At 48.0% G+C, this 27,533-nt stretch overlaps 1 protein-coding gene across 5 annotated transcripts in view; it reads right to left on the bottom strand.

Annotated features, from left to right (window-relative positions):
* The window catches only part of SCRN3 (secernin 3), a 933,307-nt gene that overhangs the window by 359,956 nt on the left and 545,818 nt on the right, over positions 1-27,533 (bottom strand). For all 5 annotated transcript variants that reach the window (XM_069616243.1, XM_069616246.1, XM_069616247.1 and 2 more), the window contains one exon: positions 19,344-19,553. In XM_069616243.1, the coding sequence (XP_069472344.1) occupies positions 19,344-19,553 (210 nt within the window). The remainder of the gene's footprint in view (positions 1-19,343; positions 19,554-27,533) is intronic.

Here is a 27,533-nt window from a genome sequence, read left to right as displayed (position 1 = left end):
TCCCCTACCCACCCAAAATGGACTCGGTGTCATGTCATGCAGCCCTCCCTGGGGGAAGTTATCTGCTACTAGGAAGGGGCATCTGACCCCAGGGAGGGCTGAATGAGATGCCCCCCCTGCATTTGGTGTGGGGGGAGAGGGCCACCCCCTTTACATTAGAAAATTCCTCTGCGGTTTAGGGTGCCACTCAGCCCCCCTAAAGTGTAGTCTACCATTTTCAATTGTTTTCTTTATTTACCAAACTTCCTTTGGCGCAGATGGGCACATTAGTGTGCCAATCTGCCCCCAGGGGGACTAAACCTTACTGCCCCACCCACTGGTGGGCCTGTCCCATGTTTTTTGGTGACCCTCTCCAACCCATCCCAAATGGAGAGGGGGGCCCCTTCAGCAGCCGTTCGTAGGCGCCCCAGGGAGGCCTGCATGAGGTGCCCCGCCCATCCATTTGGGGTGGGGGGAGAGGGCCACCACAAAAAGTCAGATAGGCCCCCCCCAATGGGTGGGGCAGTAGGTTTTGGGACCCTGGGGACAGAATGGCACTCTATTGTGCCCATCGGCACCAAGGGGAGTTGGGTAAACAAAGCAAAACATTGAAAATGGTAGACAGCATTTTAGGGGGGACTGTGGGGCACCCCAGAGCGCCAGGGAATTTTGTAATGGGAAGGGGTGGTAGCCCCCCCAAACCCAAAATGGAGTGGTGGCCATGTCATGCAGCCCTCCCTGGGGGCAAATATCCGCTTCTAGGAAGGGACACCTGACCCCAGGGAGCAGTGCATGACAGGCCCCCCTTATCTGCCCCTAGAGAGGGCTACATGAGATGGCCTGCCCCTCCATTTGGGGTGGGGGTGGCACAAGGACCAGATGGTATGCGAGTTGATGCATGTAATGCTTTTCACGGCCCGTAAACTGTTGATCATAGACTGGAAGGAGGAATCCCCACCTACTGAGGCCGGTTGGCCGGTCCAACTTGACAAATTGTGCTCAATGAAATGCAATGCTTATAGACGGGTCTAAGGGTCATGGCAGACCGGTTCTGGGAGCTGTTAGATTCCTCTGTCGAGGAGGGACATAAGGAGGGGCCGGGTGGCACCACTTCTTTGATTGGGGGGATGGAAAGGGCATCAAACTAAGACCTCTGGGGCATGCAGGCCTGTGGGGAGGAGGCGGTCCTGTCGTATCATAAAATGTCTTTCGCGTGCATCCTATTGGGCACTGGATTGGATGAGGGTACGCCAAGAATACTGTAGGGGCAAAATAATATACACCTTCTCCCCTGCAAGGGACTGTTGTTGGACAAATGACGACGGTCCAGGCTGTCAATTCATTGATGGCTCACCAAAACTTGTTTCCTTTTTCTTTGAGTTTACGATAATAGGAATGGACTCTACGTACTATGGGGGATGGGGAGAACGGGAGGGGAGTTGATTTTTTGGGGGTTTGTTGGTATTAACGAGCTGTGCCTACTATGTATCTTACTTTGGAACTGCTCACCTATCCATCACAGTTTATCGATTCAATTTGGTAATGCTACGTGGGCGAGATGCCTATGTCGTGCAGCTCATGCGTACTGTTATTGTGTTGAAAATAATAAAGATAGTAAATAAAAAATAAAAAATAAACTGTTGTTATCCTCCACAGTATCTTTCTTGGTAAGGCAAAAGGTCTCTTTCAAAACACAAGTTCATAAATCAAAGCAACTGTTTTCTTAGGGATTCAAAACAGGTATTAACATATCACAGTTATCCTTCAATTGGAATACTACTGTCAGGATAGCACAGTGACTACCACTGACGATACCAGTTTGTCAAAATGATGATTTGCGCCAACAAGTTCTTTGTACCTCAGTTATCTCTTTACTGCTGCTTTACAGCCTCTTGGATATTGTCAATGCTGGTTGTCTCCCCTAATCGGTGTCCCATAAAAGGGGATTTGAGCCCTGGCTGCCTCTGCACTTTGTGCGTTTGGTATTCAAATGTAATGGGTACGGCCCAATGTCCTGCTAGGAGCGCTCCGGGGTCACCTTTAGTATTGGGCAAACTCACCAGTCTTCTGTAGCGTCACTGCTGCTTCTGCGGCAGAACTTCTGTGTTGCACTGCCTCTGCTGCCAGCTCCCATATACCTTTAACGGTCTGCACGGCTGTTCATTGGGGCTCTGGCAGCTCCGTAGGGCCTACACTTCCACTTCTTTAGCGGAGAAGCTCACGTTGTGTTGTGAGCTGGTGCTCCCTTCCCGCAACCAACCACAACACTGCTTCCAGCTACGGTTTCTCTGCAGTGCCGCGTGCCTTCTCGTCCTGCATCGGCTTAAGCTGGCGGCCCTTCTGTTTTCACGGCAAACCCAGCATTCCGCACTGCTGCTGCCTCTGCTACTGCTTTAGCGTCTTCCTCCAGCTATAGCTTATTCTCTGATTTAAATGTCCTGCTCAGGTGCCTCACACTTCAACAACTAGATGGCTCATTATGTTCAATAGCACCTTTGATCCTCATTGACTCTGAGTCCTCCTTCCTCATCCCAGTACCACAGGCATTATGAACCCTGGAGTCCATAGTGGTTTCAGTCCTGACATTAGGTTAGTCTTGGTTGCTTTGTAAACTTAGTTATAAGGCATAGGGGATATATAAAAGGGCTGCGTTTTACACTTGGGATTTGGACCTTCAAGACAGAATCATAACAATTAGAGGATATCACATTAACTTCCCGAACTCCCAAGGCACAAACCTTATGCTGTTAAGATAACTTTTCATGACATATTCTTTGGGTAGTTTCATGGGAGGGACATATGCAATTACAACATGCCATTAAGTATTAAGAACTATAAGATTTTCATCCTCACAAGAAGAGGAATACTGCGTCCCCTCCGGAAGGAGTCACCACTTCCTCTCGTCAGTCATGTCCTCCCATGTGATCCTCCATCATGATACCAGCCCCAGGGATAGGATCATGTAGCTGTGCCGTCGCATGGCCACATGGGAGGTTATCTTAGCCTGGGGTTTAGTGATGACTCTGCATGATTTATCACAGTGTCTACTCTTTGTAAATGTCCAGGAGTATTGTTTCTTCTGAAAGATAAAAGTGAGTACCCAACTAAATTGAAAAGTCCCATTTTCTTTTTTGAAAAGTCTTTTTGTTTCTTCAAAATGTCAGTATTTACAGGAAATATTGTGTTAATACAGCAAGAAAAATTCTTTCAAAAATAAAATAAGTTTTCGGATTCTCTAAAATGGCAGAGAGTGTTATATTTCTAACTCCTAAAGCAGGATACGTATTCAGTAAATAAGATAAGGTCATAAAAAGTATGATTTGTAGAGGAAACATTTAGGGTATATCTTTATCTTCTCGTGAAAGTGCTATTCTTTTTCTTATGCAGCTATGATTTTTAGAAAAAAAATTCACTAAATTCCTTCTGTTGCTGTCTAAAATAAACAAACACTGTCCTTATCATTCCCCTGGCTGTTGCTTGGCGCTCGTGGCAGACCTCATTTGAACATTTGTCGTCTCTTCTTCACCTTCAAATTCAGGGAGTTGCAGCAGGGGTGTCTCTCCTTCGGAGGGTTTGATGTCACCAAGGTACAACTAGGCTCTCCTTCATTGCACCTTCACTGCTGTTGGCATCACCTCAAGTATGTAAGGTCCTTCAAACTATGGCTTGTGCCAGCACTGCATAACTTTTTAAATAAGAACTTTGCCTCCAGTATACAACAATAGGGGTTTTCAAACTGTTGCAAGATCAATTTGTTCGTTGTCTTCTTTGACCTCCCCTGCTGTGCGTGAAGCGGTTGAAACATAAAAGCAACACTGGCCATCATAGCAGCCAAATAATCACGCATTTCATTTCCGAGTGCATTTGACACACTATAGGCATCTGTTTGTTTTTGAGTGGGAGGAGCAAGAGGTATACTCATACAGCGTCCCATCACCAGCTCGTGAGGAGTCAGGTGATGGTCTGAGCCGGGCTGATTATGTAATGCAAATAGGGCTAAGGGTAGGCAACGGAGCCATCTTATTTTCAGGGGAACTTATTATTTGGCAATGCGTTCTTGTAGGAGGCCATTGAGGTGCAAATACTGTTTGCTTGCGGGTGGTAAGCAGAAGAGAATGTGTGCTTAAAGGGATGGTCTAGTAAACATTTTTATTTAAAAAATAGATAGGCAACATAAAAAAAAAAAATACTAGCATTCTCTGTTTTAAAACTTCCTATGTAAAATTTTGAGCTATTCAAGCTCAAAATTCGCAAAAGCAAGCACATGGGCGCATCCATTTTGTGAAATGGAGGTCCTCCTGTGCTGGCTTTTGCTTTTGCGGCACTAATGAAGGAAAAGCCAGCCAGCTGTAGTAAACAAAAGCTACCGCTGGGTGGCTTCCCCTTCATTAGTGCTGTAGGCGGAGGACGGGGACCGGAGACCAGAGCAGGAAAGCTGCAGCTGAATCTCGGTAAGTGCTATTTATTTTTTTTTTAAAAATAAGCACTAGTTGCGTTTTTTTTTCCTAAGTTTTCCGGGCTGGAGGAGCCCGGAAAACTTAGAAATAAAACCGCAGCTTTAAAAAAGTTGTATTTATGTTTGCGGTCGCTTTTGAAGCGACCGCAAACATAAATACAACGTTATTGTGTTGGAAAACGCTGCGGTTTTTCTTTCCAAGTTTCTCAGGCTCCTCCGGCTCGGAGGAGCCTGAGAAACTTGGAAAGAAAAACCGCAGCGTTTTCCAACACAACCGCGTGTGTTTCTGCCTGCTGTGGCTATCACTTTGGGTCTCCGGTGCTCCCAGGGAAGCACCGGAGACCCAAAGTGAAAGCCACAGCAGGCAGAAACACAACGCGGTTATGTTTACATGCCGCATAGTGTTTCTACCTACAGCTGATTTCCCATTTGGGGCTCTCGGGCTCCCTGTGGGGAGCCCGAGAGACCCAAATGGGAAATGCTAAATGCTGCGTTGTGTCTGCCTAAATCTGCTTTCCCATTTGGGGCTCTTTCGGGAGCCCGAGAGCCCCAAATGGGAAAGCAGATTCAGGAAGAAACAACGCAGTTTTTTTCTGCAATGCCGCGTTGTTTCTGCCTGAATCTGCTTTCCCATTTGGGGCTCTCGGGCTCCCCGTGGGGAGCCCGAGAACCCCAAATGGGAAAGCAGATTCAGGCAGAAACAAAGCAGTTGTGTTGGAAAATGCTGCAGTTTTTCTTTCCGAGTTTCTCAGGCTCCTCCGAGCCGGAGGAGCCTGAGAAACTTGGAAAGAAAAACCGCAGCGTTTTCCAACACAATAACGTTGTATTTATATTTGCGGTCGCTTAAAAAGCGACCGCAAACATAAATACAACGTTTTTAAAGCTGCGGTTTTATTTCTAAGTTTTCGGGCTCCTCCAGGCCAGAAAACTTAGAATAAAAACCGCAGCTAGTGCTTATTTTTTGAAAAAAAATAAATAGCACTTACCGAGATTCAGCTGCAGCTTTCCTGCTCTGGTCTCCAGTCCCCGTCCTCCGCCTACAGCACTAATGAAGGGAAAGCCACCCAGCGGTAGCTTTTGTTTACTACAGCTAGCTGGCTTTTCCTTCATTAGTGCCGCAAAAGCAAAAGCCAGCGCAGGAGGGCCTCCATTTCACAAAATGGTTGCGCCCATGTGCTTGCTTTTGCGAATTTTGAGCTTGAATAGCTCAAAATATTACATAGGAAGTTTTAAAACAGAGAATGCTAGTATTTTTTTTATGTTGCCTATCTATTTTTTAAATAAACATTTTTACTAGACCATCCCTTTAATACTAAAAAAGATTGTGATGCGCTCAAAGACTTAATTTAAAAAATGTGGTCCTTTGCCAGACTGAAGCACTTCGCATACTCCTCACCTCGGGAAGACCTCACGTATGAGGAAGCTTGCAGCAAATGTGGCATCAGGATGTGTGCAAGGACTGGCTTTGATACATAGGGAAAAGGGACACATGACTAATAGCATATATCTGTAACTGTTACAACCATGGAGCATATCCACATAGTTAGGAATGGGCATTGCTCCTCTTACTGTTCGCGGTGTGTGCCCTGCAGTATACTGTTGTCAAGTCAAGCAATGTACAATAAAGGTGGCAACATGCTCTGCCAGATTGGGCAAGAACCAGTCTTTCAAGATCCAAGCTGCAAGACACTCTTGTGTTGTATGCGCTGGGTGGTGTAGTTGATCTAATGCTACTTTAAGTAATCCCACGGACAGAACTAGTTTCCCGGTGCTGTCCTGCAGCCACACTACATCTGTGGGGGTCAATGAGCACCTCCTTCTCTTCCACAATTTTTGCTCCTCTGGTGGGGCTCGTCCTTGCAGCTCAATAATTTTGGCTAAGTGCAGTCTATTAAAGGCTTCTTTCATTACCATGTTTCGTGTTTGTGTGTATTTATTTCGTGCCGGATCAAATTTCAGGAAAATATGCTGCCTTTTTCGCTTATAAATCAGCTGCCTTTATGCTGTAAGAAATTAAATTTGTACCTTTAGTGTTGGCTCTGCACTTCACCACAGCGATGGCCGATGAGAGCTGCAGTGCATTTGCATTCAAGAATCCATGCCTCTTCCAAAGTGACAGTCCTGTGTGTACTGTTGACATCCTGCAGGCGGAGTCAGAATACATTGTTACTGCCTCTTCTGCATGCATTTCAAGTGCCAAAATGATCTGTACCAATTCTGCTGCTTACGCCGAGTAATGCAAAGGCAACCTCGCACTTGCCACTGTCTCAAAGTTGCCATTCAGTTTTACTTTTACCACAGAGGTCGCCGTATGCATTCCACCTGTGCTTTGATCAATCAAAGATGATCCAGGAATGAAGAAGACGCCACTTGACCCCAAGGGCATTTTCTTTAAAGTGCAGCATTTCATCATGATATTCAGTTTACTTGGTACAATCATGCACGTAGTCTACTTCATCTACTGGCTCTGCTATGAATCTTGCTGGGTTCACTACTCTGCACCTGGTAATTTTGATCGCTGGATTTCATATAATTACCTCAGAACAAGAGGATCTCTGTGTGGTTAATGTGCTTTTTGGCTTTTTTCAAGGATTACGAGTAGGGCATGCTCTGCATATAATGTTACTGTACAGCAGATTCTAATAATGGCAGACTGTACAATTGCAAAGGCTGCTGCGGCCAATGCTTGTTCATGTGAATAATGACTTCTCATTACTGGATCTAGAATCCTGTTGTAATATGCTAGTGGTTTGTGTCCTAGAGTATTTTATTTGTGTGAGGACTGCTGCGATTACTGCTCCATTTGTTGAAGTTTTTAACTCAAAGACTTCCATCATTTCATCTGTCCAGGCTACGTCACTTATCCTTCCTCTGAATCACTGCACACCTAAATGTTGTCTACAAATTGTATCACTACACTATCAAGGTGTACGTTTCATTAAGTCCATCTGGAGCACTCGGTTGAAGATTGAACGGGACTCAGTAACCCTGACGTAACGTTGTAGGTTTCCACTTGGTTCCTTGATAGGAAAACAAAGCCAAGTCGAGACTCTTCGTGGAGGGGGATTGAAAAGAATGCATTCTTCAAAATCGATCATGGTAAAAATATTGAGCTCTAGATGGGATATTCCACAATATTGTGGTTGGGTTTGGGACCATTGTAACTCTACTTCAACAACATTGTTTAGGGGGTGTAAATCCTGAATAAATCCCCACAACCTTACTGTAACCTTTTTTACTGGGTACACGCCGTGTTGCATGGGGATTCTGATGGCACCAGTATTCCTTGTCGCACTAGAGCAGAAATTGTATCATAAATATCTTCATCTGCTTCTTTTGCCATTGGGTACTGTCTCATCTGTGTCAAAATAGCTCCTGGTTTCACTTTAATTTTGACTGTCCATACTCCTTTCAATAGGGCCACATCATATGGACTAGTGGTCCACAATATGCTTGGTACCTGTGCCAAATATTCCTTGAGAAAAGACGGTATCTTATTTGCCAATGACATTCTCTGCAGCACTTCTCTTCTCTCAATTTTTAGCATATAGGTAAAGCTTATGTTGGTAAGGCTTATGTTAAACACTACCTCGTCATCCGAGTCATCATCTGTGAACAAGTCTTCATCTGTCAAATCATGAAAAGGTCATGTTCTCCTATATTAATAAGTCGTCAGTAAAAGGAACCATACTTGTCGCCCCAGAAAAACCTTGTGCATACATCCTCCCTACCACAGTACCTGGGTGCCCCTGTATCTACAAGGAAGAAACATTTTTTGTCACCTATGGTTACCCTGACTCACGGTTCTTCTTATGGGTCTGGTGTAACGGATAGGATGGAACACATGAAGTCTTTCTGTGGGATTTATTATTGTGGCTAAAAGTTCATCCCTGTGCCGCTGAATGGCTTCCCTCCCACCATGGTCACACTCCCTATTCTGGGTGTAGTTGTCTGGGGTACAGCGTTTATGTTCCATGATGTCATTGTATTCTGTTGTATGGGTGCCTGTGGCTGCATCCGTATTTGCATGAAGGCTTGCTGTGCTTACATTAGCCTTCCCTGTTGTGCAGGTTGCATTTGTGGCACTTGTGTTTGATACTGTGTGTGATCTTGGGCATAATATTCAGGCGGTTCTGTGCTATATGGTGGGGATATGCTGTGCCCCTGTTGGATCTTGCCAATTTTTCTGCATACCTCTCCTGCTTCTACACACTCAAGAATTGTGCCCCATTTTTCCACACGTCCAGCACTGCTGAGCCTGTCCTACAAACCGAGTTTGTCCCCCATTGAATCTTCCTGTGGAGCTGAAATCCAATCCCCTTGCCACTAGGGGCGCCTCCACTTCCTTGCAGAAAATAATTATATTCTCACCTTCCTGCAAAGTTTCCTCCATCCATTGGCTGTACCTGCTGTTCCTCCTGTGTAATCACCCCCTCCCCACTGGTTAACATTGCTCCTTCTACTGAACACTTTAATAATTTTTTCTGAACTAGTTTTGCTTCCTCCAGCTTTCTTTCCAAAAAGTTTCATTTTTGCTTTCTCCTGTTTCAGCCGACAGTGATGAACAATAGCTAACATAATCTGTGGCCATGGCTTTGTTTCGATTCCCACTAGCTTTTTCAATTGACCCTGCAATGCCTCAGACAGCCCCAGGCATAATAGATGATATAAAATAGATATGGTGTTATCCCACGGTTCTCTCGTTTCGAGATGCCATTTTTCTTGAATCTCCTGAATATAAGCAACCGGGTCTTCATCATCTCGTATTTTTCATGTCATAATCGCGCTCATGTCTGACAAATCGGGATACTGTACCCAAGTGCTCTACATATATAGGCCCTACAATTATTAAAAGGTGCTCCGTCGTGAGTGTTTTTTTGGGCTGTTACTCCAGAATAACCTCTAGTTTCCAAATGTCATCTGCTCTCTCCCCTATTATGGCAGCAAGCAAGCTCTTTATGTCACCCACTGCTAAGGTAATTCCTGCTGTCATTCTTTCTAGTTCATAAATCCACTTGCCCGCTCCTGATTTCAATGTTGGTAGTTTAAAGATGAACAAGTTACTTTCTTACCTGGTAACGTTCTTTCGATGGGATGGTCCGACGACGTATTCCATATCTATGACAGGTAATGTCCACAGCTGTGCTGCTTCGGAAAATCTTCTGCGTCTGCGTCCTGCGTCGATGACGTCGATGCGCCGTCCCTGAGGACCTCCTCAGATGGCCGACGTCACCCGATGTGATAAGTAGGACGCACAACGCCCATAGCGTCCGTTATAGTTTTTTCCCCCAGAACGTGTGCCACCAGTTTTCTGCCAGACAGACACACAAGGCCTTGCGGAACTCAAGCTGCAATCGCAAAAGAAATTCTGCAGCAGGGAAGGTAGGGAGGGAGCGATATGGAATACGTCGTCGGACCATCCCATCGAAAGAACGTTACCAGGTAAGAAAGTAACTTGTTCTTCGAGGGGATTGGGTCCTCCGACGTATTCTATATCTATGACAGACTCCCAAAGCAGTACCAAGCAAGGAGGTGGGAAAAGAATTTAGAACACAAATTTAGCATGCCCAGTCAAATTGCGGAATATGGGACTGCCTTGCCAAAGGCCAGATCCTGCCCTCTGATGGAATCGAGGGAGTAGTGACGTACAAAAGTATGTACTGAAGCCCAGGTGGCTGCATCACAGATGTGACGAATAGGAACACCCCTCTGCAGGGCAGTAGACGCAGCCACTACCCTGGTAGAATGGGCTCGCAAGCCAGCCGGAGGGTCCTTACCCGGCAAGCGGTAACACTCGGAGATAGCTAAAATAATCCAACGAGACAAAGTCGGTTTCGTCACAGCTTGTCCCAAACGCTTTCCAGCGTAACCAATGAAAAGTTGATCGTCCACTCTGACCTGGGACATGCGCGAAATATAAAAGCTCAACACTCTCCTAGGATCAAGCCTATGGAGCCTCTCCTCTTCCTTACCAGGAAGTGGAGGAGGATAGAATGCCGGAAGAACAACCTTCTGGCTCAAATGAAATTCCGAAACCATCTTCGGAAGAAAAGGAGGACGAACTCTAAGGACAACCCTGTCCTTATGAAACACAGTGAAGGGTGGCTTAATTGAAAGTGCCTGTAACTCACTCACTATGTGAGCGGAAGTAACCGCAACTAAAAACACAGTTTTAAGAGTTAGCAGTCTCAAAGGGCAAGAATGTAAAGGCTCAAACGGAGCACCCATAAGAAACTTAAGAACAAGGTTCAAATCCCAACCGGGCACCAGAAAAGGTGACGGAGGGAACACATTAGTGAGCCCTTTCAAAAACGGAGAAATTAAAGGAATCTTAAAATAGGAACACTTCAGACGAGCGCTTAAATATGGACAGCGCCGCCAGGTAAACTTTAATGGTCCCAGCTTGCAAGCCCCTGTGGGCCAATGAAAGCAAAAAAAGACAGAACCATGGGAATGTCACATTCCAAAGGATCCACATTCTTAACTCTGCACCAGTCGCAGAACTTTCTCCAACGGCAACGGTACAGAGACTTTGTTGCCGGCCGCCTGGCCGAGAGCAACACCTCCATCACGTCTTCAGGGAGTTCCCAATCCTTATACCTCAACCTTTCAGAAGCCAAGCGTGAAGGTTGAGGGATCTGACCTCTGGATGGAGAACCCGACCTCCCTCCCATGAGAGCAGATCATCTCGGTAGGGAGGACGACGTGGAGGGCAGATGGACAAGTCGAGAAGGTCCGGGTACCACGTCCTCCGGGCCCACGCCAGAGCAATGAGGATCATCCGGGAACCGAACCTCCGTAGCCTCCGCAGTACTTGCGGGATGACAGGGACTGGAGGAAACGCGTACAGCAGTGGGAATGACCACTCCACCACGAACGCGTCTCCTAAGGCTCCTTTTGGAGGAAATTCCCGCAAGCAAAACCTTTCGCACTTCCGGTTGACACTGGAGGCGAAGTGATCTACTTGAGGGGTCCCCCAAAGGGCGAAGATCTCCAGGAGAATCTCCTGAGCTAGCTCCCACTCGTGAGAGATGGTGCTCTGCCTGCTCAGAGCGTCCGCCGTCTCGTTGTCATCTCCGGCCAGATGAACAGCCGAGATCGAAACTTCCTGCTGGATGGCCCAGAACTCGAGCTGCATCGCCTCCCTGCACAGAGGAAGTTACCCTGCCCCCCCCTTTTTGTTGAGGTAGTGCATGGCCACCGTGTTGCCCGTTAGAATCAGGACACTCTTTCCTCGCACAGTCGGCAGAAAAGCCTTTAGGGCAAGCCTGACGGCCCTCAGCTCCAACAGATTGATATGGAGTCTGGACTCCGACGGAGACCAACGACCGCTGACTGTCAACTCGTTGGCATGAGCTCCCCATCCCGTGAGGGATGCGTCCGTCACGATCGTCACCTCCGGCCAGGGCAGCCAAAATGGGGACCCCTTCATCAGATTGCCTTCGACGGCCCACCACAGAAGGTCCTGGGTGACCGAGGGCGGCATCTGAACAGAGTCCGACAGCATGGCGGAGGACTGAGACCACTGGAGCTTGAGTGCCCACTGCAAAGATCTCATCCGCAGACGAGCCTCTGGCACCAGAAGAATGAAGGATGCCATGAGGCCGAGCAGTCTCAAGAACTCGGACGCTGGGAGATTCTGGGCAAGTTGAAACTTGTGCACCATCTGCTGAATGTGAAGAGCCCTCACCTGGAGAGGAGAACACTGCCCCAGGGACGTATCGAGCACTGCTCCGATGTACTGGAGCCGCGGCGTTGGTGTCAAATGGGACTTCTTTAAATTGAGGGAGAAGCCCAGCTTGTGAAGGGAGTGGCAGGTGACGGACAGATGATCCAGGACTTGCTCGGGAGAGCTCCCCCTGATTAGCCAATCGTCCGGTAGGGGTAGACATGAATCCCCCCTTTCCTGAGATGCGCTGCCACCACCACCATGATCTTGATGAAAATCCTCGGGGCAGAGAATAATCTGAACGGCAGGACCCGAAACTGAAAGTGCGAGTCGCCAACCGCGAACCTCAGGTACTTCTTGTGCTTGGGATGGATCAGCACATGGAAGTAAGCATCCTTGAGGTCGAGAGACACCAACCAGTCCTGAAGTTAAAGGGCCTGGAGGACTTGAGAGAGAGTAACCATCTTGAACTTGTCCTTCCTGAGGAGTTTGTTCAAACCGCGCAAGTCCATGATGGGTCTCAATCCCCCGTCTTTCTTCTAAATCAAAAAATAAGGGGAATACCATCCCTTATTCCTCTCTGCTACAGGCACCAGTTCTATGGCGCCTTTCTGCAGCAGGGCTTGAATTTCCTGCGCAAGGAGCGGATCCGGACTCTTCAAAGAGAGGTTCCCAGGTGGATTGCCGTGAGGCCTCTGCCGAAAAGGAACACAGTAGCCGTGGGTTATGATCTCCAGAACCCACACATCTGAAGTAATGGCTCGCCACTCTACAAGATGCTGCGCCAGCCTTCCCCCAACCGGCGAACCATGGGACCTGGCCTCATGACTGAGTGGTAGCGGCTGCGGCGTTGACTGAGGGCAAAGAGGCAACTGCCCGAGCGGCCTTGGCACCTCGAGTACCCTTGTTTCCACCTCTGGCACTCTTACGGTGGCCTCTTTGACTGCTAGCTCCTCTCGCTTTACTGAAGAACAAGTAATAGCGAAAGGAACCTCCCCTCCATTGCTGTCCCCTAGGACGAAAAGGCGGAGGTTGGCGAACTGCAGGGCCCAACGACTTGCTGCAGCTTTGGAGGTCTGCAACCTCTCAAGGCTCTCGTCAGCCTTGCTGCCAAAAAGATGTTCACCGTCAAGGCACATATGGAGTTGGCCGCCTGAAGCGCCATACCCCCTGAAGAAAACACTTTCTTCATCCAGCCGTCAAAACGTTTGTCGTCCCTATCCAGAGGGATGGTAGGATACAACGCCTGCTTTGCCGGGGCTGTAGCCGCCTGCACCACCAAACTCTCCGGAGTGGGGCGCCTGGACAAGTAGCAGGGGTCGCTACTGGCTGGACGGTATTTTCGCGACAAAGACTTGCCCACTGCCGGGAGACTCTCCGGAGCAGTCCAAGCTGCCGCCACCCTTCTCTGCAGAGCCATATGAAACGGCAAAACCGGGTCAATGGGAGGACCAAGATCAAGAATGTCCGTGAGATCATCCTGAATGAACTCCCCTGGGGGAGCTGACCAACCCAAGTACTCGGTGACCCGAGACATAAGGCGCCGATATGAAGAATCGGCATGAGTGCCAGGCTCCGGCCTACAAAACTCCACCTCCGGAGAGGTGTCCAGTCCCCCGGCATCATGCAGTGACTGCCTCAGGTCATCAAACTGGCTATGGCCCGAGATAAGCTCATCAGGTACTGTAACCGGAACCAAGCCGTCATCAGAGCCTTCATCACCCTCTGAAATGTACTCCAGGCGGGGAGAAGGAAGACATCTGGGGACCAAAGCAGTGCCTGACCTTAGCCAGAGCCTTTTTAGGGGCTAACCCTGTGCCACGGGGCCCCTCCGACACCACCGCCTCGAAAGGCATCGAGGGCGCCGAACGAGTCGGCGCCGGTGTCACACGGAGCTCCGAGCGTGTCTCTCGACCTAGGAGCCGACAGCGTCGACGACCCCCTCGGAGGTGGAGCCTCGAGAGAAATCGTCGACGACCTCGGCGCCACAGGCGTCGACGTCTTCTTCGAAGACGGCACAGGACCACGCAGTCTCGAGCGCGTCGAGGACCGGGACCTGGAACGGGTATGGCAAGAACGGCTACCCTTGTCCGAGCGGGACTTCTCCCGCAAGCCGTGCCAACCACCCGAGCACGAAGGAGTACGAGCGGTGTCTCACAACCGGTGCCGACCGACCCCACTCGGAGGCGCGGACGGACCAGTGCCCTGCGATTCAAGAATCGCTAGCATCTGCTTCCCGAAGGAAGCCCATTCCTCCGGTGTCGCTTGCATGGAGGGATAAGCGATCCGCCGACGGGCGGAGTCCTAGGAAGAGGACGGGCAAGGCGACCGATGCCGGCGCTTGCGGGAATGCCTCGAAGAGTCAGAGGAGTGGGGAGACCGACTACTGGAAGGAGACCCGCTGGACTTCCGAAGATGACGCGGAGAGTCGCCCCTCGAGTCATCCATCGAAAGCCCCGCAGACCTCGACTTCCGGGGCTTAGACACCCGACCTACCGACAGCTTCTTCTTGTGTTCCCGCAAGGCCTTTGCCATGAGCGACTGCAAGTCGACACAGTCATCCGTATCGTGGGCCTCCCGGAGGCACCAGAGGCAGGCGTCGTGCAAGTCTGTGACCGACATCTTGGACCCACAGTCCCCACATTTCTTGAAGCCCGGACGCGGGGTTGAAGACGAAGTAGACATCGCCACGAACAGGTCTTCACAAAAAACCGAACAGGTTCAATGAACCGAGAAGAAAAACAGCAAACTCCAAAGAGTCGAGGCGAGATTCACGAAGCGAACACGTTCGTGGAAAAAACAGAACTGAGGCTATGGGCGTTGTGCGTCCTACTTATCACATCGGGTGACGTCGGCCGTCGGAGGAGGTCCTCGGGGACGGCGCAATGACGTCATCGATGCAGGACGCAGACGCCGAAGATTTTCCGAAGCAGCACAGCTGTGGACATCACCTGTCATAGATATGGAATATGTCGGAGGACCCAATCCCCTCAAATGAATTATTCTTGTCCACCTGTGGCCATGGTAAATATTGCGCACATCCTCCCACCTTATCTAGCAATGGGAATTGCGTCAGTTCTATGTTCTGTCCCCCCACAGTCAACTCCCATCTTGTGTGTCACATCTGTCAAATTCTTTTTCTTTCGTCCCGGTAAATTTCTCAATCTGTTCACATAAAGTGTTCAGTCTTCTAGGCTTCTTGATCACATTCTCGGGAGCCCAGAGCTTTTAACAGGCACTGGCATTTGCCCTGATTCTTCCAAATGCAGCTACGTTCTTTCCTCCCCTATTCTTAAGCCTGTAGAAGAGGCTTATGCAGCCTCACCCCCCTCCTCTTCTCTTCCTTCCTCTTTCCCCATCAATAAAAATTGTATCACCACTTTCATCACTTCCATCTTCTGTGTCCTCAAAGTCTAGTCTCTTCAGGGTAATCGTCCTTTACAATCCACTTATAACTTCTTCCACTACACTCCCTTTCCCTATTTCCACTTTGTTTTGCCCTTTCCTTTTCTTCTTCATTTCACCTCTCAATTTCCTTCTCCTCTTCTTCCCTTCTCTGTTCTTTTCACTTTCTATCCCTCACTCCGTCCACCTCTTGCTTCTTTCTCCTCTTCATACTTTTTCCGATTCTCTCTTCCTTCTCCTGTTCTCTTCCCTCTTTTTCTCTTTTCACTTCCTACTGTCTTTCTCCAACTTCCCTTTCCCCTTTTTTAGAAGCATCCACATTTCTTCCGACCATCTTAAGCAATATTTGTCCTCCTACTCACTCATCCCAGGCAATCGCTGTCTCTTCCCTAGTGCCCTGCCTGCCTCTCTGTCTCAGATCGCTTCCTCAGCCTCTGTAAAATTGCCTGCAACTCAGTGTTCACTGTATTCATCGCACACGGACACTGACTTTTGATTATTTTCACTCTGTTTAAAACATCTTTGTTGCTGTGGGTGGGGTTAGTATATCCCGCTACTGCTTTTATATCTTGCAATGGGTATAGACCCCGTATTTCGGAAGACGGATTGATTCGCAGGGGCGGGAGCGGGGGCAGGAGGAGCCATGTACGCAGGGCCATCCCAGTCATGCTGATTAAGCATCCACTCTCTTGTGGGTGGCTCTTCCGTTTCGTCCTCCACATATATCTTCCACTGTTTAAGAATGGCTAAATGTTTTTCTAATTTCGTCCCTTTGTATGCAGCATGCAAATTTGTCATGTGTTGCAATACTGATCTCCAAAGTGTACCTTCCTGCGGCCAAGGCATAAACATCTTGCCATCTGTGCCTTTCACCCACTGCACGTGATATTTCCCAATGTTGTCCTTATACCAGAGTAATGCTTTACATAAATGCATAAGTGGAGCATCTCCCATCATCACAAGTCACCGTTTTAGTCTGCCAATACTTACCAAACCTATGTTCTAGTTCTGCTTACTCCCTATTCACCCCTCCTTCATTCTCTCCCTCCAACAATATCTCCCTTTATTTCCAACACCTCTACGTCTCCTCCAAACATTCTGTCACACCAACTACCTGGGCAGACACTACAAACGCTGCCTGTGCTCTAGACCATGCCCTTTTGGTCCAAACCACAGCTTCACGTCCTCCACCACATGCACTACTATGCACAAAACTTAACTTTTCAGAAAACTAAACCACTTAACACTCTAACGGTGGCCCCAGCAATTGCTACACACATAAATATAACACAATATAATACGGCCGTCTTATCATCTGGTGAGGTATCTTCTCATCTTATCATACCCCGGAAGGGAGTATTCAACTGACTTTTCCATGACCTTGTCCCGGGAAACCTCACCACCATTAATACCTTGTCACGAGATTCAGAGCATTGGCTTCTGCGACCTTGTAGCAGGCATTCCACTATATTCAATCCTTTATCATTTCTGTTCCCCAATATACAAACAATTCCCTCCCCTGTTGTGCCAGGTCAATCTATATTTACATCTGTAAAATGGTTGAAGACATCCGGTATCTAACTTCCCTCAATCAGCCAGCCGCATTCCGTCCTACAAGGCGCCCTGCGGGATCGGACAGCATTTTCTCCAAGGAGGCTCCTGTCGACCTTCTCAGTTCACGCTTGATTCACTGGTTTTCACAGGTCACCTCGTAGTCTTCAGGCCACGGAAGGGAACTTTGATAGTCTGGATGCCTTTGCGAAGCATCCGACTCGCTACCATATGTAATAATGGTCTGGAAAACCCCAGTTTAAGCGGAAATGGTAGGCCAGAATTCCCAGACCCAATAATGGAAATAGAAAAGGTAAATGGCAAAAACCTGCTTTATTAACAATCCATATAAACCGGGACAGCAACAAGCAAGTAAACTCTTCACAGGATCTGCCTTTCTTAGGCACAATAATGGTTTAGAAATGAAAAATATGTCATCCTTGATGTCACATCACAATCTTGGTTACAAAAACCCACAGGGTTGAGGGATTGGTTAAGGGAATAGACTCTGTATAACTTGTATATGGGTTAGTCCTTTAATTGGCTACTGCATAATGGACTGGTTGGCATCTTACTTACCAACCTTGAGCAGTTGACAAGCCATCAACACCAAAAATGGGAGTAGGGAGAAAAAGGTCCTCGTACTGCTTTTTTTCAATTGAAAAAGATACCAGCCCTTACATCTAGACCATGAGCCAGAGTAACGCTTTTGTAGACAGCCTTGCATGGCACTATCCATCTGGTAATATGTAGGAGTCAATGTAGGTGTTTATATGTGTCTGCGGCTAATGGATAGACTCTTCTCTTGAATAATGGGTCACATGAGAGGGGCCCACGCTCTGAATTATTTCACCCTGTATTTACTAAGATTTTAGCTAATATGCACCCAAGTGTTATTACCTTTCTGACCACTAGAGACTTAGTTGATCCGTTCTTTATAAAGTTTTAGCTTCCAGTTATTTGGCACCTGCCATTCAAGGGCTGGTTGTCCTTTAATTAATCTTAGAGAAATATGTCTTGTGCCTTGGGAATTGTTATCTCATTTTCTCTTCTGGAACATCCAAGTTCTCCCTAATCTTTCAGTAACCTTGGAAGGGGCCATTCAGCTACTGCCTGTGCCCTGCACGAGTCTGTATTTCAGTGAATTCAGCAGTTTGAGTTACACGAAGCTTTGAAACCTCCCATTTCTATTAATGCGTGCTGCTGCTTCCATTTGGAAAACGATGACTGTCCATTTCTCTCACGTTTCTATGTTAGTGAGCTATATACGTATCTTTAAGTGCCATTTCAGCGTATACATTGCTTATGTTATGTTCTTCGTGTCTATATGGTTGCAAACAATATTCTTCATGTATAAATGTATAATTGGCCTACTGCATTTTCTTCATGTTGTGCGCATGTGTGCTTCATGCCTAATGGATGCATGTGGGTTTCTATCCTAAGTCTGATCATTCTGGCCATGTTCAACTCACATTGGTTTTGTTATTTTCTTCACATCCTTGAAGTATGCGTGATACGGCGGTCTCAGTGAATAGCGTTTCTGGCGTTTACGATATTGGGCCAGGGAAAGGGCTGTTGCCATGAATGACATGTTCATCTGCCGGTCGACAGATTTTTGTATAGTCTTGTTTTAGGGCTAGTATCAGGCCCAGGATAACAAAATTGAAAATATAGGGTATGAAATTGTTCATTCTGCTCCCGAGGCAGGCATTCCTCACTCGCTGTCACCCAGCTTTCACTGTCAGTCTAACAGGACCCTTTGAACTTTGACTTACTGGAGTCCCTGATGGACATATTTAGCTCCAGGTATGAACTACACCAACAACATTGAATATCAAACCATACCTATTCCCATAAGTCAATTTATAAAATGTTACCTTTCATCTTTAATAACTTGGTTTCTTGACACTGTTAATTCAGGGTTGTCGTTCCTCTAATGCTCCTCATCATGGTGTAATGTGATGTTCCCCTCTTTTCTAATTTCTTACTTTACCTAATCTGTTTTGGAATGACCCTGTTCATTTTAGGGTATCCTTTCAATCAGAGATCAGCATTAGACATTTCATTTTAATTGTCTATGACGTATCATCTGCTCTAAATACTGGCATTGAATAAGCCCAAGCTACGTGGAAACACCTCTACGAGCATCCCTAAACAGAAATAGAAAACGCTGTATTAATCGGAGGTTGCGTGCCTCTTTGCTAAATCAGTGTTAATCCTTTGCATCAGTGTAGATATTTAGCGGATGATTTGTTGTGTGTATCAAAACACGAGAACCCTTACCTTTGTGCTTCTTCAGTTGTTTGTAACCTTCACAGTATCTGCCACCGGAGGTAATCAATCTTGCTGTGTTATCATAGGAATAGACTGCAGCAAAATTAAACTCTTTCTTGCCATCCCACCAGCCTCTGTTCCTGGCATACTCCCTCATTCCAGGATGTTCAAGGTCTATTTTAGTCGTTATGGACAGATTATTAGAAATGTTTCGCGTTTCTGTTTTAAAGTAAAAAAATTAAGTATTTTGTAAATTGAGCTTAACTGTATTACTAAACAGCCTGTAACACATTTACCATGAACTTTTCTATTGTTCTGCAGTACAGTAAAAGCAGTTGTAAACAAAATCTGTACAAAAGAAAGTATTTGATATGACAATAGTATAGTGCATTTGGCATGTTTTGATTAGGTTATAATTGCAAGTAATAACAAAATATGCATTATAGTATACTTATCTCAGCACATTAAGCATCTAAGAGGAAATTCTTCACATCAGATATATCATGCAAAATAAATGAGGGAACAGTAAAGTAATAATGACTTGTAAAATCTACGCCACACACACATGCACCTGTTGTTGTATGCTTTGGGGGGACCTTGCATAAACTGACCGATGGCATGCTCACCTGCTGTGATGCACTCTTCACTTCCTGACACAACCAAATGCAAAACGCCTATAATTCACATCGGCAATTTGGGTGGGTAAATTACTTCAGCATTATTGCCCAGAGCTGTAGGAAATAATCTAGGTTAGGAGCCTGTGAGCCAGACGCATGGGTCTGAGCAAAGTGAGTGCAAAAGCAAGGATAAGAGTTCAAAACATCTATTCGCACCCGGGGAAGGGCGCTCAGCCAATCAGGTGGCTGGAACAGCAGGCGAGAATACACAATCCCCGAGAATACACAGTCCCACCACCCTAACTTACCTGCGGGACCGGAGCCTTGCGCTCCAGTCCCCCATGCTCCTCCCGTCTGGCTGACGCCATTCAAATAGAAAAGGGACTAGATCTTACTGACGCTAATGAAGACATCTGGGGGTCCGTCAAATATAAACATGCTAAAAAGGCAGAGGTCTCGTCTCCAGGTGAATCAACCCAGGTGTCACCTGCAACCCTGCTGGAATCTCAGAAAAGACCCTACATCAATTCCAGCTCCAATCATCAACTCTGCCATCACTCATCAAAAAAATCGTATCATCAATCTAGTGCGGATTCAATTACGGATGAGAATTCAACTTCGGACTCCTCTTTTGTCGATCGACCATTTCCTAAAGTAAGGAGGGCCAATCCTGCTACTGGCCGTATTACACGTCCTAATGAAGAGGCACAGAAAGTCACAGGGGACCGAGTGGCCTCATGTGATCACGTGTCTATGAATGAACTGCAAGCAACACTAATTTCTTCAATGGCTATTTCTTTGATGCCTTTCACTAAACTTTATGAGTCTATCAATGAAAACACAAAAGATTTAACGATCTTAGTAGCCCTAATGAACTCAAAACTATTCCACTTGGAAGAGTTGCACAGCTCGCACAGCAACAAACAGGATGAGGTAACCCAAAAATTGATGGCAGTCCTCTCCTCGGCAAATGACCAGAAACGCAATGACACCATTGATAAAAAAACTATTCGCCGAAGAGGCAAAAGAGGCCCTGGTCCTCTTCCTCAAGAATCACACGGATGCAGTAGTGAATCCCCAACCCAACCACTTAAAGGACTTGTGTACTACACCGATTGACATAACTCCACTTCCAAATGCACAGCCTCAGCCGCCAATTCCTGCACTGGGCCCAGTGGTTGATGCCTCAAAACAAATGCTAGCTCTTCTGATAGAAAACACATGCCTCAAGGTTAACATCCCCGCGGCACTAATAAGTGTGACTCCAATGTCCTCTGACTCTGAGAGGGGTGTAGAAAAGGGCATCTCGATTGATGACCTTTCATCATCTACACCCAAACGTGGTCACGTTTCTGATAATCACATAATTGAAAACGCTGCAGAAATCTCATTCAATACAGCTTTTTATCAATCAAGAAACTCTGCCAATATGGCACGGCTGAATGATCAAGTTGCGGGTAGTTCTGCACTTCGAATGCCGTTTCCCGATTCGATTAGTGTCACTAAAGCCGCTGCTGTTGACCTAGTCAAGACAAGGGGTGTCTTTCCTATCTTTAGTGGTGCAGATTCCATTCCACAGAAAACTACAAAACAGAAGCAACATCAGCTGCTGCAAATAAAGAAGGCTAAAAACCTTCCTGGGCAGAAGAAGACACAACTAAGAGGTGCACGAAAATTTCTGAAAAAACATCAATGTGATACAGATTGTAGAGAAAGCAGACAATACGCTTACACGACCTCACTTACCAAGTAATGCAATCAACAACACTCTGGCTACTCTACCTGTTGCTTCACATGAGGACGTAGTGATTCACACTGATGATGCCACACAGGCTCTCCCTGATGATCGTTTGGACTTGTCTGTGTATGATGACTCCTACCGTGATGAAAGTGCGATGCCCGCTCTTCAGCCGGCAAGAATTGACGACACAGGAGTGCCTGATTTGCCTGAGGCGCGGAGTGAGGTTTTGTCAAAAACCCCTCCCGACGGCGTAAGTGTGTGCTCCAAGACGAGCCTGCTCCACCCCATAGGAGAACTACAAATCAGGACTGAAGCTTTTAATAGCGGTAGAAATTGTTCAATAATCCCGAAATCCACTGACCCGCCAATAAGCGATCTTGCAGCCATGAGTCCTGTGTTCACTACGTTACAGGAAAAAAGAGAGCAGATAGCAGCTAGCTCGCAAAGGAATCGTCCTGGCATCTTGAAGCCTATTCGATTGCCTTTGGATGCTGCCAACCCGGAATTGGCGGGAGACTTCCCAAGTACTCCAACTTCGTCAACATCATTAATTGAACGGAATTTGGAAAGATAACCAACTAAAACAGTTTGTAAGCTGCCGATAGCACGTTAAGTGCCTGATGCAGATCGGCACTTGGATTACAATTTGGTGGATAAAATCATGTTGGAGAGATTAGACTCATGCGACAAGTTGATCTTGAACCGTACCAACGTAATAAAACTACTATATCACACCCCACGCCTACGAGCACTGGGCTCACGGGACATAAAAATCATTGAATTCCCTGAAGAAAACCGCAATGATAAGGTGGTACTGCACGTAGTATCAAACATAATCGCAGGTACCATCCTTGAAGCAGCAGACGCCTTACTGTCACTGTGTTTTGATATCTATAAAATAACGGATGCCGTTATCAAAAACACGAACAAGATCACGTCATTTACTATGCCATTTAAACAACTCATGGCACTCAATCTTTTACATCTATGAAGAACCGGCCAAATTACCTTGTCGATCGACCAACCGCAGTACATATTCCGTTAATTGAATTCTCACAACAAAATGGACCATCCAGGCCCGGACCCCACAAGGTTTCTTTTGTCGAGGCTCAATCAGAACCAAGATCCAGTCCAATAGACAAAATCAGTATCACCATAAACGGTCACAGAACCGACGATAACGCTGAGATTGTACTCTCTAGCAGCCTTGTCCTCAAAGAACAAAAAGGTAACTGGAATTGGCTCGCAAAATCACTGAAGGATAAATAGAAGTTAACGTCAGACGAACGCAGTGGCTCAAGTCTGCATATTTGGGTCATGGAACATGCAAGGTTTCTCTCATCTACTCAACAACAATTGGCTGCAAGACATTCATCTCGCTTGTCTACAAGAAACCTGGATGCGTGAATTACCAGTCTCTTCTGAGTTTGAATGCACCCTTTAACCTGCATGCAAGGCCGAGAAGGGGCATCCAAATGGCTGGCCTCTTAACCATGATTAAGCGATCTTCAGGCTACCGCTTATTAAAATCCACTAGCTACTCACCCTATATCCAAGTATCGGAGATAGTTAAGACCAATCTCTTAAAGAATGCTGTGGACGTTATACATGTGATAAACCTGTACTGGACTCACGGCAGAGCAGGTACCTATTCATTCATCGATCAAGTCTCGACAATCATGGACAGCCTGATAGAATCCACACAAAGGGCAGGCATAATAGTATGCTGAGACTTAAATATGGATTACTTTAAGCCTCTAAAATCGGATAAAGACTTATTAGCAAAGGAATGGCTGTATGAATTAAACGCACAACGATTATCGATGTTAAATGGCTGCACATAAGGTGATATACCTCCAGGCTCAACCTGGCAGCGTGGTGATCAATCATCTAATATTGACTACATCTTTAATCTGATGTACTCCACTCACGCGTGAAATCTTTGAAAGTCCTCCCCATAAGTTACAGTGACCATGACATGTTACAAATGGAGTTCATAACGGTCGAATCTCATCCAGGAACTAAATGGACAACACGTAGAAGCCAACCGAATAAGATTGAGGCTGAATGAAATTGAGGTTGCTCAGCTCTGTAATCAGTTTCAGATGGAATGTTCAGAGATTGAATATGCATCATTGTTAACTCAGTTTAAACCAAAAAAAATAGGGCTCAAACAACTGTCCTTCACAAAGACCCATTGCTTTGACCTCGGGATTCTGCAGCGAAAGAGACTGATGCAAGCAGAGATTCGTAGGAATAATCAGTTGCCAGTGTGTGTAAGAATTCCAAGAAATCGTGTGTCGAAACAAAGCTATAAAAATTGGCTGAGGGGCGTGGCCTGGAGCGCCAGCGATGTGGCAGCTCCTTTGATGGCCTCCGCGTGGGTCTGCAGCCATAACTGAAGCTTTGTCGGTTCCTGCTATGCCCGCCGCCCGCATTTAACGGGACTATACGGCGGAATATGATCTGCACCAATTGCTGCAATCTGGGAGCATAACGCCATCAAGTTCACCTAAAACGCGGCGAGGGAACTTACCACCAGTGTCCCGCACCTCTATCCAAAATGGTGGCCACAAGTCCACGTCTTAACCCCCGCAGGCCGCCGGCTTCTCCTCGCCAGCGTCGGTCCTGCATTAGGAAGAGGACCCCCTCGGGCGCGCACTGACAGCGCACTGATACCGCCTACCCTCTCCCACCTGCTAGCTTCACCCAGCGCTCGGGTGGTGGCCGCCCATAGTCCCAGCTGGCCCTGGACCCGGGTGACGCGAGGCTCCCTGAAGGGGCACCGCACCATCAGCCCCCCCAGCCTGCCACCAAGAGCCGGGGCACACCGGCTTCTCCTCGCTGCTCCTGCCGCAGCCTTCACCTGCGCCTTGGCTCCAACACGGCCCGCCAGCGAGACACCTGCGCCTTCCCCGCTGGAGGCCGGGGCGGTGAACCCACAACTGCTGGGCGTCCACCTGGAGCGGGCTCCTGGCCACCGCCTGCAGCACAGACTTGGCGCCTGGGAAGGGGGACACACACCACGCAAGTGAGATCCCGTTGGCCCCCACTGTACGTGACTCGCTCTAGACACTGAGCCTGAGGCCCCATCTGCTCCAGTCCAGGGCTCTCTGAAGACCTGCCTCCCTCCTCTCTCTCCGGCACAGGGTTTCCCTATTGCCTGCTGCGGCCCGACCTGCCACCAGCCTCCCCTTGGGGGCCCCTGCTGTGGAGAGTGGACTGGCCTCTTCGGGCCCTCTAGAACAGCCCACCCTGCTGGCTGAAGCACGCCAGCCCTCTCCTGGTCTCCGAGGCCCCTGGAACTTCAGCTGCTGCCCCCCCAACAGTGGGAGTGACGCCTCCCTCATCCTCCTGGGGCGCCCCTGCCCACCTCCTATCCACACCAGCTGGACAGAGCCTGCATCCATCGCCCTCACCCTGGATTCCCGCAGCAGAAGGTGAGTCGTGAGCCCGTAGCCACCTTACCCCGTGTGACTTCTCCACCAAAGCAACACCATTGCCCTTCGAAGGCGAAGAAGCATTCCCAGCCCACGCAACCTCCTGGGGTGCCCCGGCCCACTCTATCTCCCCTTCTACTGCCATCCCCTGATCCCGCGGTTCTTGGCGGCGATTTCCGTGCGCCGACACCGGGCCAACTCTCCAGGAGTCGGGCCCGCACCGTGGAGCCATGGCCAAAGCATCGAAACCGTCGAAATCTGCTGACATCTCCACTATGCTGCTGGCCCCGGAGAAGGGAAAGAAAACATCTCCCTAAACGTACACCTCAGAAGGCCACCGAAGTCAAAGGGACGCTTGCAACCAAAGAGGACCTCTAGGCCATCATGTCCGATATCAAATCGGAATTTAGATCCTGTAAAACGGAACTCACCGCTAAACTAGAGCAAACAGAGCAACGGGTCAGCAGCATCGAACACAGGAGGGGGGAGGCCGAGGAATTAGCCGTAGATCATTCTAACTCACTAATGGATATGCAACGCACCATCCAGACACTAATGGACAGAACAGAAATCCTTCAAACAGGAAGACGTGGAAAGTCTCTCCCGACTCAATAACCTGTGCATGAGGGGTGCCCTCATCAATCTCTGACAAGGAGCTCCCCGAATCCGTAAGCAATTTCTTCCAGTCTCTGATGCCGAACCTTCATGAGGCTCAGCTCCTACTTGATCGTACCCACAGACTGTGCCACTGCCGGGGAACCGACACAGACCCCCTCCGGACGTAATCACAAGAGTGCACTTTTACACCACTAGGGAGGCCATTTCAGCGATAGGCCGCTCAAGCGATGAACTCTCTTTCCAGGGCTCCCCACTTCAGATCTTCCAGGACCTCTCCGCTCTAACTCTCCAGAAGCGCAGAATGCTCTGTCCACTCTCGCTCTTCCTCCGAGACCAGCAGATCCGCTATCGGTGGCAATTCCCCACGGCACTTCTATTCTCGTACAAGGGCACCCCTTGGACCATCAGCCACTTTGAGGATGCAGCATCAATCCTGCCTCCGGGCTACTCCGCGGGCACAGGGCCACTCTCCCTGGACCAAACGAGCCCTGCTCCGGACACAACTTCCCCCAAGTCGAGACGTGCCCCCTGGTCAAGAGTGCAGAGAAGCCGCAAACCCAAATGACGATTGAGGACACTCCTGAAGAATACATAGCGTTGGAACCACTTGAACTCCCTTAAACTTGCCGCGTACCCCATGCGGTCCACACCCTCCTCCAAGGTGGATGTCACCATATTACCCTTGGAGAGAATTTTAACCATGTTTGCTATGTTGGCTGGTGACAGCCTGGGTGGGTAGGGGAGGCACCGATAGTTTAAAATCGGTCCCCCTGGTCGCAGTTTGGACCTCCCGTTGGGGGCCGATGTTGGAAGTTCATATCTCTCGTTGGAGACTATTTCTAAAACCCTCAGCCACAGGAGAGCCCAAAACAGCTAACCCCTCACAGCTATGGCTGACTTGACTCTCTCCCAACACCCCCCCCCCCCACAGCAAACGAGCTCTGAGAGCCAGCCCCCGCATCTAAAACTAATGGTCACTACTCTGAATGTCAGGGGCCTGAACTCTCCCCTGAAGAGGAAATCCATCCTGCAAAGGCTACAAAATGACAGGACCTCAATCTATTTCCTGCAAGAAACTCATCTAATCCCGGCGGACTTCTCTCGCCTGCGAAGCAGACTTTTTCCCCTACAATTTTTGGCATCCAACGGCACCAAGAAGGGAGGTACTGCCATTCTCTTTGCAAAAGACCTGAAGCCCCAGGTCCTAGATTCGCTACGATGCCAGGAGGGTCGCTTTATCGCAATCAATTGCATCATCTTTGGCTAACTTTATACCCTCACCTCAGCCTAATCCCTGAACGAGCAACAGGAAGGGTTCTATCAAGACCTAGAAGATTCCCTCCTTCCATTCATTGAGGGGCAAGTCATCATCGGAGGAGACTTTAACGGGGTCCCGGATCCCCTCAAAGATAGATCCCACCCTTCAACATCCAGGGACCTGAAGTTGGCAACAGTCCTGCTCCATCTGTTCCGTAAGCTGAATGTTGTTGACACCTGGGGAGTGCTATCTCTGGAAGAGAAAGACATCACCTTATATTCGTATGTGCACCGCACCTTCTCTAGAATCAACCTGCTGCTGGCCTCGCCCCAGATCTTGGCCTTCACAGACGACGTTACTATTGGCCCCAGGATCCTCTCGGACCACGCTCCAGTCTTGCTCACTTTGCAATACCATGACCCAGACCCTCCTCCTCGCCGCCAGTGGAACTTATACAACCGTATTTTAAGTGACATGGCAGTGAGAGATTCGATCGCCAGAACAATTAAAAACTTCTTCGCTGAA

This window comes from Ambystoma mexicanum, chromosome 9 (assembly GCF_040938575.1).
Source record: "Ambystoma mexicanum isolate Mex_15411 chromosome 9, UKY_AmexF1_1, whole genome shotgun sequence".
In the NCBI taxonomy this organism is placed as follows: domain Eukaryota; kingdom Metazoa; phylum Chordata; class Amphibia; order Caudata; family Ambystomatidae; genus Ambystoma; species Ambystoma mexicanum.
Note: the sequence above shows the minus strand (reverse complement) of the source record. Positions and strands in the feature narration are given on the sequence as shown.